At 40.8% G+C, this 17,546-nt stretch overlaps 1 protein-coding gene across 6 annotated transcripts in view; it reads right to left on the minus strand.

The window, feature by feature from the left end:
• The window catches only part of LOC131223604 (phosphoinositide phosphatase SAC8), a 93,670-nt gene that overhangs the window by 19,987 nt on the left and 56,137 nt on the right, over nt 1–17,546 (minus strand). For all 6 annotated transcript variants that reach the window (XR_009160578.1, XM_058219047.1, XM_058219046.1 and 3 more), the window contains 3 exons: nt 10,806–10,892; nt 10,631–10,708; nt 10,053–10,117 (listed from right to left, as the gene is read on the minus strand). Coding sequence is in view for 5 of the 6 variants with exons in the window: in XM_058219047.1 (XP_058075030.1) it covers nt 10,053–10,117; nt 10,631–10,708; nt 10,806–10,892 (230 nt within the window). In the remaining variant the exon portion in view is untranslated. The remainder of the gene's footprint in view (nt 1–10,052; nt 10,118–10,630; nt 10,709–10,805; nt 10,893–17,546) is intronic.

A 17,546-nucleotide genomic window follows, 5' to 3' on the forward strand; every position in this document is an offset into this window, starting at 1 on the left:
ACTAGTGAAGAATTAATATGTTGCATTGTATCCTCAACATATGACACTTGGCCATGTAGGCCCTTGCATCACATAGCCTGGGTATGGTTGATAGCATTTATGGACTTGCTAGTTAGCCCTCCATCATTTCCACTTACTCTGATATTTGTATGCTTGTCACATGTATAGCACACACGCGCGCACTCTCTAAGCTTCATAGTAAGCTTACACACGTTGTTTACGTGCAGGTTATGCTAAACCGCAACGACATTAAGGCAGGAGCATATGCCTAATCTTTTAGACTTTTGTTATATCATGTATTTCTCTTTCGGCACTATACTCGAACAAATATTATAGTGGAAATGTGATGATGTTTTTTTTTTTTTTTTTTTTGGGGGGGGGGGGGGACATTTGTGGTTATGCTCATGTACAAAAAGAATTTCACCATGAAAATCCTCCTTGTGTGATCCCAGGATTTGAACCTAGCATGTGGGGGTTAGGAGCCAAGGATGGGGTACTATGAAGGCTGTCACCGCCGGATTCAAAGCTCAGGAATTATGTGAGCCAGTTCACCGAGTTTGGGGCGTGACAAAGGCCGTTTTGTCGTGCCAGTAAAATACCCATGCTTCTCCTTGCCAACAATATACATTTGAATAGCCCGAGACCAAAGAAGAAAGTTACTTCCGTTAAATTTCACGGAAGTAATTGAAAGTGGTCTATCGAGGCCATGTCTAAGAGACTTGGAATCCATAAATAAGAACAAAAAAGGAGAAACAAGGAGAAAGAATACAAAGAACAACAGTGGATGGAGATCAATCAACACAAAGAACATAGGAATACACCGTGCAATTGGTGTATGCATTGGACCTCAAAAACCTCAAAAATGGTGCACCCGGTCACCCATTTTGGCCCAAAAATGCATTCACGTTGTTTGGATCTCCACGAAACTGACTCATCTATGTAAGGTAGTAAAAAACGGTCCATACGCAATTGGTTTGGTGGATAAAAAACCACAGATTTGAGGAAGACACGAAAAATGGTCCGATTTGGGCATTTTTCTGGAAAATACTATAAAATCCATAAAAAATATTAATCTTCTTCAAAAAAATCCGGAAAAATAGTCATAAATCCTCTTCTATGATTCTGCACCAAGTGGTAGAGATTTTGGAGAAAACCGATTTGTACAAATGGTGGATTGCTGACGTCAGCCGTACAGACGCTGACATCAGCACATGGCCCCCTTGATTTTTGTGTAGAACTTTCCTTTTTCACCTAGATTTGATGTCTTAATGAGGAGGATCCGATGTATGTTGGTTTGCACAGGTTGGATTGATTAAGGCTTTGATACCATGTAGAATGAAAGAACCAGAGAGGAATGTGAGAGAGATGGGAGAAAAAATGTGAGTGAGAGGGTTTAGAGAGAGAGAGAGAGAGAGAGAGAGAGAGAGAGAGAGAGATCTCACTATTATCTTATTCAACATATATGTAGGGTTTTTTCCTTTATAACATCATAACAACCCACTTTATATAATATTTACAAATAAGCCCACTAATATCATATTTAAATAAATGACCCTACTAACTTAATATTCCAACAGACATAAAGTACACCAACATATTAGAAAAGGTCGTCTTGATAAGGGTGAGTCTTCCTCCTAAGGAAATATAGTGGCTCTTCATTTCAAAATCTTTCTTTCAGTCCTTCCAATCACCTTGTCCCAAAGGTGTAAAGCGGGCTTACCAATGCATAATGGAAGCCCGAGATACGTGGATGGAAAGGATCTTGCTTGACATTTGAAAAGAGACGTAAAATGCATCCCCTCATATTTCGAGAGAAGAATACCCAGCATTTCGCTCTTTGCTTTATTTATCTTCAACCCTGAGACCGCTTCAAAGCACATCACCACTTTCTGCAGGTCGTTAATCATTGGACCCTCAACTTCACAAAAAATGATTGTGTCATCTGCAAACTGCAAATGCGAAATTCTACTTCATAAATTGGGTATCTAGAAAACCCTAAAAAGCTCTTCCTTTTGGGCCTTAGTTAACATTCGGCTAAACGCTTCCCCAATGAGGAGAAATAAATTGGGGGAAAGAGGGTCTCCCTACCTCAGCCCCCTAGAAGACTTAAAGAAGCCTTTAGGGGAGCCATTCAACAAAACCGAAAAGTGTAGAGAAGAAACGAAGGCCAGCATCCATTTCCTCCATGTTTCTTTGCAGCCTGCTCTGCTCAGCATATAGTCCAAGAAAGCCCAATCGACCTGATCATACGCCTTCTCAACATCCAACTTGCAAATAATGTCTGGCTTCTTCTCCTTGAACCGAGAGTTAATACATTCGTGAGCTATCATATCGGTATCAAGAATCTGTCTTCCTCTCACAAAAGCCCCTTGGTTTGGGGAAATTACGCTTCCCAAGACTTCTTGAAATCTCAAAGCTAGCACCTTGGCCAAAATCTTGTAAGGGCTCCCAATGAGGGTGATCGGTTTAAAATCTTTGAGGTCTTCCACTACTTCTGATGGAGGACAGTTAACCACTTGCTCTAAAAGCTCGAAGAGCATGGCAAATTAATCTCTTTATCTCATAGCCCGGGCCCCACATCCTTAGGACCTCGGCCAAACCTCCCTCGTGGGCCCCATCCGTGTAAGGCGGGTGGCTTGTGAGATTCAGGCCCCACTTGTGTGAGGCGGTACCCATGTGATTTAGCGAATCAATCCCTTTATCTCATAGCCCAGGTCCCACATCTCACGGGTTAGGACCTCGGCCGAACCCCCCTTGTGGGCCCTAAAGCACATGGGTACTGCCTCACACGAGCCACCCGCCTCAAATGGAACCCCACTCGAGCCCAGTGTGAAGATGCCTCCGCATTAATCACCCTTGGTGAAGAGCCTCGAATACAAGACCTCCCGCTCTGATACCACTTTGATGCAAGACAATTAACCACTTGCTCTAAAAGCTCGAACTGATACAACAAGGTGAATTAATCTCTTTATCTCATAGCCCGAGCTCCACATCTCATGGGTTAGACCTCGGCCGAAACCCCATCGTAGGCCCCACTTCACATAGGTACTGCCTCACACAGGCTGTCCACCTCGAGTGTGTCCCTGCATCCCACAAGCTACCCCACTCGAGCTTGGTATGAAAATGCCCCCGCATTAACTTCCCTCTTAGGAATTAGGGCAATGAAAGAAGCTCCCATCTGAGGAGAAATTCTCCCTTGGTTGAAAATTTCCGAAATAAAGTCCATAATCTCCTTCTTGACGACATCCCAAAATACCTTTAAAAGGCCATAGGATAACCATCAGGCCCAGGGGCTTTGTCCCTACCCAGACTATTAATTGCCTCCTTAACCTCGGATTCGGATATTGGTCTCTCCAACCAGTCAGCCATATCCTCAAAAATGTGATCAAAATGAAAGGAGTCAAGCCTTGGTCACTCCTAATCCTATTTGGATAAGAGCTTTTGATAGTAGTCCGCTATAAGCCTTGCACACTTGGTCCTTTTTTTCCGAGACGAACTCCTTCCACAACGAAACTTGAGATTCTATTAGTTTGAGCTCTAGTTGAAGCCATATCGTGAAAGAACCCGGTATTCTTGTCGCCCTCCTTAAGCCAAAGAGCCTGTGACCTTTGCCTCTATTTTATTTCCTCCATGTTTAAGAGGTTCTCATAATTGATAGAACAAGGAGATCGGTTCTGAATCTCAGCAAGCGTTAGCTCCCCTTCTTCTTCATTCGAATCTAACTCTGCAACTCGTCCAGGATTACAACCATCTCAGCCACTTTGGCCCCAAAGATATCCTTGTTCCAGGTCTTCATCTTGTCCTTCAAGATCTTCATTGTTTTATGCAGTTTGGAATTAGCTGACCTGATGGGGACATCACACATGCACGCACACGCACACCGCCCCCCCTACGCACGTACGTAAGAGGAGGGCCCCACCGTCGATCTGGATCGATGACGACATCTAGAGAGGGCCTTCTAGTTAGAAGACAGAGTTTTGGTTCATTAGAGTGGGCCCGATAATCAAGTAAAGCCCATCATGGGATCTCATGATCGGGGCGCACTAGTCGGATTGATTTCATATTTTAGATTTTGCTTATTAATGTTTATCAAAACATCATGGACGCTTTAGATTTCTTTAATTAGTTTTTATTTGGTTTATTTCATCGCCAAGTAATAGGTTGTGCACATGGCGCGAGTTTTGGGTATAGGTTTTTCTTATAAATAGGCACCCCTTGTAGCTTTTTACATTCATTGAAGATTAATAAAAATTCTGCATTTTCCTACTCTCTGAGTTGTGAAGCCTAATTGGGTGCGAAGCCCTCCCTTCATCGAAGGGCTAATTACCGTGGTGCGAAGCCACATCTATCCCGATTCGCCCTCATCCATCGCCATCTCTATTACCCATCTTCTACAATTCTTCTCCCTACAGCAGATTTTCAGAATCTGGCCTTGCAAGAGGGCTGAAACTTCGACGGAGCACTGTGTTCAAACCGATCATCTGTTTGGCCTGAAATTTGGAGGGAAGGTGGCCCATCCCTGACCGACCAGACCCTAGCTGGCCAATCCCAGATTCATGGGCCCCACACACATGCGGGCCACCATCCACGCACGTGCGTCAAGCCGATTTGTTGTTTACTCGTGCTGGCCGATCACAGGTGCTCTCTCTAATCTCCTTCACTCCTCTCTCACCTGATTTCCCTAACCCTAACCCTAGATTGTCCTAAATCCCAATTTCTATGCCATTTTTTTTAAAACCCTAGGTTTTCCCGAATTGAAACATGTGAATCCCTTGGATTGGGGAAATTATTTCTGTGCATGTGTGGATGAATTTACCCTCATTTGATTCTTGTTTAGTCTATAATTTTGATTGATCCGGCCTTAGCATGTGTAGGCCTGGATCTGCATAAGATTCCCCTTGATTGAATGCTTGGACTTTTGTGTGGGATATGGAATTTGTGTAATTGTTTCCGAACTAACGTGATTTTAAGCTTGAAATCTCACACATCATATTTGAATTTCATGTCCTGCATCATGACCCTTGCAACTTCAAGGAACTCTAGCAATTCTTGACTAGTTAGCAAACCTGTCAACCTCCAGCCATGCCAATTCAAATCTAAATGGTTTGGGACCCCAACTTTCTGATTTCACTTGTAGGAGAATGGGTCTGTGGTTTGAGCACAATCTAGGTAGCCTATCAAGCTGAACTAGCGGAAATCTATCCATCCAAGTCGGGGAGAGGAGGAATTTGTCCAGTCTTGATAACAGAGGAGGGTCTCCCCCATTGGACCAAGTAAATTTAGCCCTAGACATAGGAATGTCCACCAATTCAAAATTGCGAATCCACTTAGCAAAGTCTTCCATACTTTTGGTAAAGGCGAAGACTTTTTGTAGGTGAACCGAGAAACGTTGAAATCCCCACCTAAGCACCAAGGGAGGTCCCATTTTATAGGAATTAGCCTCAACTCTATAAAGAAATCTGCCCTCTAGTCGTATTTACACGGCCATAAACCCCCGAAAAAAGCCATCTGAACCCTAAAGAAATACGCAGACTACAAAGACGGAAAATTGACCACACCAATGCTCCTCCTTTCTCTAGATATCTGAATTCCAAGCGACTATGATGCCTCTTGATGCACCTCGAGCATCCAACAAAACGAAATCTTTTGATTTTTGATCCCAAATATAATTGAGATTGGATCTACCAAAGGTCGCGATTTTGGTTTCTTGCATTGTAATGATATGGGCTTTTGATTTCTTGCATATGGACTTAAACTGAAGATGCTTCTCCCTACGAATCCCCTCACGTTCCAGCTGAGAATAGTCATTGGGAAACTGACCTCGCCCTTCTACCCCTGACATGAGCTGCATACCTATTCCCTATCTCACAATTGATCGTAGAGGCCAACCTAGTTAACTCCCTTTGATTTTGTGGCTTACGCCTTGGGGGATGGTTGATGTTTGACACACCTCGTTGTTCTATAAATTGGATTAGTGCAGGCGCATCATCGTCATTCGCCTGGAATGACATTCCCAATTTCTTCCACACATTGTCTATGACATCTTTCGTCCATTCGAAATCTTCATTCGATAATCCTCCGTCAATCGTTGTCCATTTAGCCACCAAAGTCTCGTGTAGTTGTGGTCCTTCATTAAAGACTTCATCTTTCCCCCCTAGCAATTATGGCCTGAAGCGGGGTAATATCTAGTGTCTCCATGACCTTAGCCCCATCGGAGTCCCTGCCACCAAGAAAAGGAGATTGATCTTGCTGTAAAACCAACGCCAACCGATCATCATTAATGCTCTTCTCTGGATCATGGGTGTTTTGATCGCCTCGAGAGATCAGCAAGACTTCCTCCAACAATGAGTGGTTCATTGTCTCTGCTGATCCCATCAAAAAAGGAGGGGGAAGATTTTGCTTGAAAAGCACTGCTCGTAAACCTCCTCTACTGTAAGGGAGAAAGACTTTCTTCCTAGGGTAAGAAAGTTATTATCGAGACTCTTCTCACGTGCGACTCTTGTTGTTCGTGTGGAGATTAAATCCCCTATCAAGACTACTACGAGAGACGTCAAACAAGTGGGAGTAAGGGCACGTGTGGGGCCTCGAGATGCACCATCTACCGCAATATGATCCCGACATGTTGCTAAAGATAGTTGTAATTAATCTTCATCAAGTCCACTGGTAATGCCAGGGATAGAATTTTGGATGGAGCCACGTGTAACGGGATCCTCAAGTCACGATGGGCAATGTGTCACAAGATCCTCGCTTCGGGGAGAGGTTCGAGTCCGAAGCAGGTCCTCTTACCGCATCCCCTCTCTCGGGTTCCTTCATTTTCCCATCCCTTGCTTCTCTATTCCTGATTCCATCACCATGCCTACCTCCCTTCTCCTTGTTTACTACCTCAGGATCGAATCTGGCCTGTTGTACCATCATCTTCTTCCCAACGAAGATTTCGTTATTCAGGAGACCAATAGCTTTTTTGAGCTCCTCGTCCGTTCTCATGTGTATAAAGGCGTAACCCCTGGGTTCGCCTGAGTCACGAAATCTCGGAATATCACTATTTGAAGCACCACGCCTGCCCTTCCAAAGATCCTTTCGAAATTTACTGGGAGCCAGCCATTGGGGAAGCCTTTGATAAAACAAGGTTGGGTATTCTTCTAGAGGTCCTTTCCCCTGCTTATCTACTCAAGCTCATCGTTTGTCACAGACCCTAATCCAACCCTCTTGTGATGGAAACCAATCCTCTTCGCTTTAGAAGCACAAGATTCATCTTCTACTATTGCCTTACCTTTTTCCGATAGTCGCGACGAACTGTCACCTTCCTCCTCAGCCCCTCTATTCATGCCTTCTTTACTCGTAGTCGGAGATCTGCTGGTGTCAGAGCTCCTTTGGTCACCCCCCTTCTCGCTTCTTGCTGTTGATCGACCCTTGCGTATCAAGTTGTGAGAGTTTGGGGATCTACTTCTCGCATTCTTCCTAGCGAAATCTCCTCTCCCATCTCATCTCCGTGAATCAAGGAAGCCTTATTAATGTTACATAAAACTCACTTCACTTATCTCTTGCACGAATCAAAGAGGTCTTATTAATTGACCTAAACCCCAACTTCACTTTCACTCATCTCTCATTCATCTCCAATCCATCTCCCATCCTCACTAGTGAATTGAAGTGGTTCAAGTCTTCCCCATACCCTACATCAATGAATCAAAGAGGTTTGCTTCTCAGTGTTCCCATCTACATCAATGAACAAAGGTCTGCTTCTCGGCCATATTCTTATCTCCATTGGTGAATCAAAGAGGTTCCCCTGTTCATCTTCTTCTTCACCAAGGACCTAATCTGTTCGATGGGTACTTGATTCTGATTAGGTTCATGTCTGGTACCTCATATACCGTACCTATACTCAAACCCCACAGTTTGGACCCAACATTTTCAAAACAATGTTCTTGAATCAAAACCCACTGAAGCAGATCCCAACAGTTAACAATGAGACAGTTATAGATTATAGATGTTGTAAGTTCATATAAACTTTCATAGTGGTCAATGGCATTGATGATTCTCATGTGCCAAGTCCATGTCCTTATCCAGTGAAAGAGTTGGTGATGAGGACCTCACTTCACGAACACCTTTGCATATGTATCAGAGGAGGAGGCGGGCCACACAGATTTCCCTATGGCTAGGTGAGTACCCATGATCATGCTGAAGACCCCATGTGCATGTGTGGGCATCTGGAAGACCCCACACTGGGAAGATGCGTATGACATGCTTTGAGGGATCCAGACCTTTGGATTGGAGGGACGTGATAATCGGGCGGTTGGATCACATGATTGAGCCATTGATCGTGGATCGTCCACACTAGTTTTTCTTAGATTTTACCAGATTATAGGATTTAGTTTTGTTTATATTATGTTTGGACACTATTATGAGTGTTTCTAGTTGATTTTAGTTAAACTGGGGCTATTTTCATCAAAATTCACAAAACAGGGTGTTTATTGTAATTTTTGAACTTTCTTAGAGCTATAAAAGAGGGTGGGCGTGTGACCCTCTCCTTCATTGGATTTTGTAATATAAAAAATAATAATAATAATAATAAAAACTCTTGCTTTTTTCTTCTTCTATCTTCATGAGATTTGAAGATACTTCTATGCTATTTGGAAGGGAGATTGGTGTGAGGCTAATCTTCATCAACAAGGTGTGAGGTATCCATCTATCCCCACATCATCATCTCTTTTCCTCTCCATCAAGGTATTTTCTTGAAGCTCTTCGATTCTCCTATTCTAAGCCTCCATCTTCTCCTAAACCTATCTTTCCCTTATCTATCTACCATCCAAACCCTAACTGACCTAAACCCATCCATCCCACGCCACACATGTGACCGTACGGCTACATGTGTGAATCCTTCAGGTTGGCTGTACAGCCATGCCTTGCCCCTTTTCGTTTTCCGTCAACCTTATACCAAAACCCTTTCTTACATTCCCAAAACCCTAACCCTAAATCTAAAATCCTTAACCTTCCTACTCTCACAAATTACCCAAACCCTAATTTTTACACTAGGTTATATTAGGTCTTTTACTTTAAAATAAACTATACCCTATGCTAATTGGATGTCTCTACATCCATTAGATTCTAGTTTCCTTTTATTTAATGATCTGGTGTGACGATGTTGGTAACTTAGGCTAGGATTATGCATGATGTTCTTTTGGTTTTCATGGGATTCGTGATGATTATGGCAATGTTTGTGTTTTTTTGTTAATTCTCTTAATTCTGTTACTTGATCTCACATGCTATTTGGTTCATGCATCGGTCCTGCATTAGTTGGGTTTGATGTTTTTACAACAAAAGTATCAATATTCAAAGTTAAGATCTTAGTTGTAGGAAACCTATACCCAAGGCGTTGTTGCTACATTTGTGCCTCATATTGCTCCTACCACGAACTGCTGCTAAGATGATCCTGCCAGTATCCCTTTAGCCCAATCGACTGTGTACTATTTTTCATTTTTTTCAACTGCAAATCTAAAGTTTCAAAGTTTTCTATAAACACATATGCCAAATAACTAATTTTATTCTAATTAATAAAATTCACCATCATCACCATCATCAATGCTATGTATCAACTAGTTGGGGCAGCTATTCTAAGAAATAAAATACATAGTACAAATTATCTAACAAATTGTATGCAGATGCTGCCTAGGCATGTCGCTTTTGGAAACTTTACAAACTGCCACTTCTGTTCGTGTGCCTGAATCTGCTCCACCCTTGTGAAACCAAGGTCAGATAGGTTTCCTTTTAAGGAAGCATTGTGAGGCTTTTTAGACTTAACATGATCTTAGATAGATTGAACAGGTCACCGGATGACCACAGCTTATGCTCAAGTTCTTAATTGAAGCTATTCAATATTTATGAGAAATGCACAATGATGTAAGGAGTTATAATCAGGTTATAAAAATTTGGATGCAACTACCATGTTATTGATTGTGGCAGAAGAAATAGGTCCAGGTTAGGAGAGATGGGAACCTGTTAAATATAAATATATTTTGGACAAATAAATACAGATACTCCGTAAATATGAAAATCACCTCACATGTGGTAGATTTTGCATTTCTGCAGCATATGCGCTACTTAACTGACCTTCATCACCATGCTGCAACAGTACAAATAACGTGAATGGTGAAATACTAAAAACAAAAATCAACAATGGGGATGTACAATGGCATATCATTCTTAAGCTCCCTTTTTAATAAATCAACAGGTAACACTTTAGAACAATAAAATAAAATAAAAATATATAGCTCCACCAGAAAGAGAACATGCATGACATCCGTGGGCCACATAAAAAGGAAAAAATCTTCAGTTCAGAGATGAGTTTAAAAAAAGAAAAAAGAAAAAGAAAGAAAAAAGAATGGAGTGGATTGAGTTAAAACACAACAACAGGAAGAAACATATCTTACTTAAAGAACAAAGATTCCCATTCAGATCAACTAATTTAATCTGTTTGCCAAAACCCGAAATCCCAGCAAATACTCTTGGAAAGACAAGGTAATGATTACATATGCACATTGACAGCACACATGAAATGAAATGACAGATTTAATCCCTTAAGAGTGAATCAGTTTAGAACAAAAGATGAAGGAAAATGAAAAGATAAAAATCTTACTTTATCAGTTAGATCAACTGCCATGATCTCTCCATATCTTTGTGTAAGATCATGGAAATGGCGTTCCACGACTTTTGGCTACAAGAAAAGATCAAATATACAACATGACTGAATGTCTGCTACCAGAACCCAAGTAATTTAAAGAATCTGTTACATCTCCACGTAACTCAGGTACCGTTTCTTCATGATTAATTATTTTAAGTTGGGGTTTATAGCTCAAATCCACAATTTGCTCCCAGAGAATTGGAATTGAACCTCGAATCTGCAAGAAGATTCAATCAAGCTTCTTTTATATTAATGTTAAAACAACAAAATCATTTCAGGTATTAAGAAAAAAAAAAAAACTCAATAAAAAGTTCATAAGCCTGTTTAGATTGAAGGAATAGAGAAGTCCAATGATTATCCAATGATGGATTCCTATGGATTCCACGAGCACTATTGCAACATGGATTCCCATGGATTCCACGAGCACTATTGCAACATGGATTCCCATGGATTTTATTTCTGGGAGTCTTGTTTGGATAGCAAGTATAAATCTCATATTCCTCTCACAATGATCACCTCGAATCTTGTGTGTGAATTTGTCTATGGAAAGGCCTAAGGGCCTGTTTGGGAGTGTGGATTTGGAACCCATTGGATTCGGAACCCCCTGGATTTGGAATCCTCCCATTGTGTTTGGCACCCGGAATTTAGAATCCCCTCTAATCCAAAAATAGCAATACATAGTATATTTACAGGGGTTTGAATTTAATTACTAAATCAACTTTAATATCTCTAATTAGTGTATGTATGTAATGTTTGACACAATGGTTGTAACAAGCCCATTGAAATATATACCTTGCTTGAAAATGATGAAATTCCAAGTCTCGGATGGGCCACAAGCACAAGATCATATCCGAGTGACTAAGCAACGATTTTTAACAGTTGATTTACATGGATAATGTTTGATGAAAGTAATTATGGTGATGCAATTGATAGTCTAATTGTTTTGGGATATCATCAGTCGACCATGTGCCCAATAGATTAATAGTCTAGTGACACACGTGTTACACATGCAACTCTTGGAAAGATTTTAAATGTAATCTGATGCAGGACAATTAACCACTTGCTCTAAAAGCACAAACTGATAGAGCATGGCAAATTAATCCCTTTATCTCATAGCCCAGGCCCCAAATCCATGGGTTAGGTCCTCAGCTGAACCCTCCTCATGAGCCCCAAATCCATGGGTTCCACCTCACACGAGCCACCTGCCTCACACGGGCCCCAAATTCATGGGTTCTGCGGGCCACCAACCCCGAGTGTGCCCCTGCATCCCACAGGCCACCCCACTCGAGCCTGGTGTGAAAATGCCCCCGCATTATAATCCAAGCTTCCACCATGGATTTCAAACCCCCTCTTTGAGGGGATTTGAAACCCCTAGTTACTTTATGGTGCCAAACATACCAGGGGATTTAAAATCCCCTCAAACCCCCCCAAATCCATGGTGCCAAATAACCCCTAATGACTACTATTTCCAATCTCGCTATTTTGCTATCCAAACCATGCAAAAGGTCCAAACAGTGGAAGACCCTTTTCTTTTCTTTTCCCACAATCCAAACAGGCCCTTATATCTTTAGTTGAACTGAAAATGTAGATGAAGTTCATTGACCAGATCATTTTTCAAATATCAATGAATAAATCAATGCAGCTAAATACCCGCATATCACAAAACATTAATAAGCATCATGCACTGCAGAACAATGACAAAGTAGTGAATGTAGAAAGCAGCAAGTAACATACAATAGAAGCTCCTATAAATGGGACAGAACATCTGCAGCTTTCAAAAGTAAATTTAGGTGCACATTTAAGCTACAAGGCTATACACTAGAGCTTCTAGAAGTTGCAGTTTTTTCCAAATGAAAATGAAGATGCAAAATGAATCAATCCCATTCTGCTCATCAAGATTATGAGCCAGTACAAGAACCATGAAAGGAAGTTTTCCAGCTCCTATTAAAGATTTAAATGTTAAAATGGCTCTAGTTGCTGTTAAAGCAATTAAAAAAGAAAAAAAAAAAAAAAGAAAAAGAAAAAGAGGAGATAATGTGATTTCAGCCCAGATGTTAGGGGTGGATGAAGACTTGAAGAGTCGTGTGCTCTTGCGGCTAGTCTAGTGTACAAAAGAAGTCAAGATAAAGAAGGAATTATCTGATGTTTCTTCCTCACAGTGACAGAAGACTTCAATCCCGATAGGACTGGATATGTTCCCAATGATTTTGAGTGGAATGCAAGGAGAGTTGCGAATGCTCCAACTTTCAACATATAAAATCCTTGATTAAAAAAAACATGGTTTGTTTTCTAAAATTGCTAGTGTTGCTAAATGCTTAGGAGTGAATCAAGCTTGTTGCAGGATATTCTATTGGTCAATTCTCTCCACACAATCATAATCCCTCCACAAGACTCAGGGGCCATAGGAGTCCTTTTTTTTTTTTCCTGCCAAGTACAAACCCCTGTCACACTTTGAAAAAGTTGTGAATGCTTCCTGGCATCATCCAATCCATCTCAAAGAGGTTGAAGAATCTCCATCAAAATATCCAAAGAGAAGGCACAATACATTAAGTGTAATGCCTACGCAAAGTGTAATTGGGTAGAGGTTGGTCCTTAAGGGATGAAATGGATCATATTGCAGGTTCTGTGAATGGGGCTTAGTTAGTATGTAGATATTTGAATGTGTTTGTAGATGCTGAGAAAAAAATGTTAGTCCAATCAGAGTCTTGAATCTGGACCATTATGCTATGAGCGAATTCCAGAATGCTATTGCAAAAGCTGGGTTAATTGATGTGGGGTTTGAAGGTAGCAAATACATGTTGTGTAAGGCTAAGGAGAAATTTGGCACAGACAGTTGAGCTTTAACAAACATGGATTGGTTGAATCATTTTCCTCGTTTCAAGGTAGTGCATATTACAAGAATTTTTTTCAGATCATTCTCCTATTTGATTCACCTTGCAAGATGTCTCAAAATTTTCCGAAACCAATAAAATTTCATAGAATGTGGACATTGCATGACAGGTTCCTGGAATTTATTAAAAACAGTTGGGACAATCCTTTGTATGGGACAACAGGTGTGCCATGCAGAAAGCTTTAAAGGTGCTTCTCCTGTTTCAGAACATTGCAACCTAGTCTTTTCAGATTTGGACCATTTCAGATCCATTGTCTGCTAGATAGTCTAGCACTTTGTTCTAGGTAAAATAAGATGTATAATTAGCGGGCGTAACTCATAACCAGTGTTTTAAATAGCAAATAGCGTGTAGTATAGCGTTCACCCCTCTGAAGCTTTAGGCGTCGCGTAAGCTACATGCTACTTCTAGATTTGTAATCAAGGTTGTGTTTGGTTGCACCAAATTAGATTGATTAATAATAAAATTTAACAAAATTTCATGATATTTGGTGCAACCTAAAGTAATAGGAAAGGGCAATGATTAAGTATAAAATAAACAAAAGTGCAACAAGACTGAATTAATATTGTTACTTATATTATTTTCTAAAAGGATTGAAAAGATAAACTAATTTTTATTGAAAATAGAAAATTGTAACAAATCGTTGAAAACATTAATTGATTTTAATGTTGTAGTGAAAAATAATTTATAATGTGAGCTACATAGTGTGTAGCGCAGTCTGGGGTTCCAACCTATGGCTCAGTGGTAGACAGAGTGCGCTTCCACAATGAGGTCATGGGTTCAAGTGCCCATCTGGTGTATGTGAGTGTGTTTGGGGAGGATTCTCGTTAAGAGTTCAGAAGGCTAAGTATAGTCCTAAAGTAAGGTACAAGAAGCGGGGGGGTGGGTGTGTAGCGAGGTGGTAGGGACTAGGGGCAAATTGATGGCATAAAACTCATCGGCTGGGAGTAGTGTATTTGTGAGTAGATCATTTGCGGAGGTTGTGGCTAACGGAGAAAATGGGAAAGAAGGGATGTGGGTCATGGATGGGGCTCCATAGCATTGAGGGAGATTCCGATTCTCACGAAAGGAAGCACATGGTGACAAGCCTAATCAATTACCTGGTTGGAACGAGGAGGAAGCATCAAGTGTGGTTGATTGGATTCGAAAGCGCGAGGTGGTGGGACTAGGGGCAAATTGATGGCATAAAACTCATCGGCTGGGAGCAGTGTATTTGTGAGTAGATCATTTGCGGAGGTTGTGGCTAACGGAGAAAATGGGAAAGAAGGGATGTGGGTCATGGATGGGGCTCCATAGCATTGAGGGAGATTCCGATTCTCACAAAAGGAAGCACATGGTGACAAGCCTAATCAATTACCTGGTTGGAACGAGGAGGAAGTATCAAGTGTGGTTGATTGGATTCGGAAGCAAAGAAGGATCAAGGGAGCTAGGGTGAGGAAGATGGGAAGCAGGAAAGTTTGGGTCTACCTAGTGAGTTGCGAAGATGTGTCTATAATTCTGGGAGACATGGAGGATCTGTCATCCGACACTCCAGTGTGTTGCTTTGTAAGGCAGCTAGAATCATCGGAATAGAGCTTAAGTCAAGGAAAATGGGCCAGAATCCATGATATTCAGTTGATAGCATGGGCAAAAGAGTCCCTAGTGGCTGTGGGGGAGTGCTTTGGGGCAGTGGAGGAAGTAGATCCATGGTCCCTTTCGATGGAGTGCGTGAATTCGCTAGAATCAAAATAAAAGATCTAGAACTTGGAAGTGGACAAAACAATTCAAGTTCTGCAGGGAAATTACCCATATGATGGTGGTGGAAATGGAGCAAGATCAGACCGGCTGCAAGGATGGAGGCAATCTACTACAAAGTAAGATGGTGGACCTCGATTGGGGGCAATATTGGGCTTATGCTTCAGAAAGGAAGGGATCAGCCATCGCAACAACTGGAAATGGAGAGCAGGATGGAGCAGAAAGCTTCATGGGAGCAGGCAGGCAAGGAAGATGGCGTACCAATTTGGGTGCTCCGCAACACCAGAAATGCAAGGAGATGGGTGGCTGAATCCGATAGATGAAAAGGATGATGGCAGTTGGAATGAATTCAAATTAATAAAAGGGGCAAATCTGACTGAGGTGGTGGGTGGAGGTGAAGAGATATAGATACAAAATCCTCTAGACCCTACCATTAAGATGGCAAGCGCTAATAAGGCGGAAACATGTCGGGAGGCAAGTGGTCAAAGCTCTTTGTTGCTCGACTTCAACAAGTTGCACGTTGAGAGGGAAGGCATGTCCGAAAGGTCTTGTGAGAGGTTAGGTACGTATGTTGACTCTAATGAGAATCCGGACAAAGGATTCATGTGCGAAACAAGATCATAGGTCTTGGATCTTTAGGCCATGCCTAGTTCCGATCCTAAAGATGGGCCCCAAAGCTCAATAAGCCCACCTCTAGCTATAAGGATTATGGCACCTTCCAACCGTCGCAAACCTTGATGGCTCTAAATAATAGGCAAGTTGCGATATTTATTACTACCTGAAGCAAAGAAGACCAAAACACGGGGGAAGGATTAGAGCTTCTGTTTTTGGCCAACGACAATACTCCTAGAGTGGTAGAGTGGAGTCAGCTGTATAAATGGTAGGACATTCAAGTCCTATTCTCTACGCCATGGATGATCTTGTCAAGGTAACACCAATTGTAACAAAGAGCAATATTCACCAATTGGAATGGATTTATACAGAGAGGTTATGTGAAAACAAGGTGTACAGTGTTCAAAAAATCGGTATCGTGTTACATATCTCACCCTTGGGATATGGATGCGTATCAGTTATCGCATGGGATATATCGGTCGTATCACGTAATGTATTGCTGTTGTTGGAAACATGGGGAAACATTGGAAATTGGTTGAATTTTTCAATGAAATTTCAATGATTGTTAAAAAAGACATCAATAAACACACATCAAAACATTACAAAAAACAAGTGCACATAATAGGTTTTCTTTATATCAGGTCCTAATCTATGCGTTGTCTAACTGAATTGGTGCAAGTATATTCATATAATAAATGTAAGAAGACGTGTGGAAACATACGCAATACATTCAAAAGCAAAAGAAGAATCACTAGATTAGGTAACATACATGTTTGATTTTATGTTTGGACATAGATTGCAACTGATTTGTGAGAAATTGGGAAATTTTTGATTTTTTTCAATTTTCCGCAACTCGGTCCTTCTCCAAATCTCGAAATCGAAGTTCTCAATTTGACATTGATTTAACATGATTTATAGAAAAAAAAATTATCAAAAATAAAAAATGCTCACCGGATCAAACATGTGGGATATATCCCGTTACTTGTGTGTTTCGTATCACATAGGTGGGATACAAGATATATCGTGGGATATTTCGGCTGATATTGTCAATATTTAAAACAATGGGTGTACAGTTGCAGTAACGATGGGCGTAACAGTGCCCACCGTTACCAATACAGTTACTAGCCATATCGTTCAAAAAAAATTTTGTTCTAAAAAAAATCCAAAAAAAAAAAAAATCCATTAAATCTAGAAATTTCTAAATATTTTAAATATGCATTCATTTATAATTTTGAACGTGTTTATGGTGGTGTAACGGTCCACACTTTGGTGAGAAAGTTGTATTAGGTGGTTTGATGAATTTATGAACCTGACAACCTACAATTGATTGCAAACTCATAGATATATTAGAATGAATTTAATATCAAAATATCTTACATGTGTAGGTGTTTGCTAATTTTAAAAAATTGATTGAAAATAGTCCAAAAATAAAAAATAGAAAATCAGTTGCATAATCTGTAAAATGCACATTCATATATTCTAATTTGAATAATGCATTATATTCAACCATAACAACAGAGATTTTTTTTTTTAAAAATGTATATATACCTATTTTTGAAGATTTTTCGAAAAATTGTCCACGAAGCTTCGATTCAACAAAATAATTGAAATAACTTGTTTTGATCCTCAAATTTAAG

This window comes from Magnolia sinica, chromosome 13, assembly GCF_029962835.1.
Source record: "Magnolia sinica isolate HGM2019 chromosome 13, MsV1, whole genome shotgun sequence".
In the NCBI taxonomy this organism is placed as follows: Eukaryota; Viridiplantae; Streptophyta; class Magnoliopsida; order Magnoliales; family Magnoliaceae; genus Magnolia; species Magnolia sinica.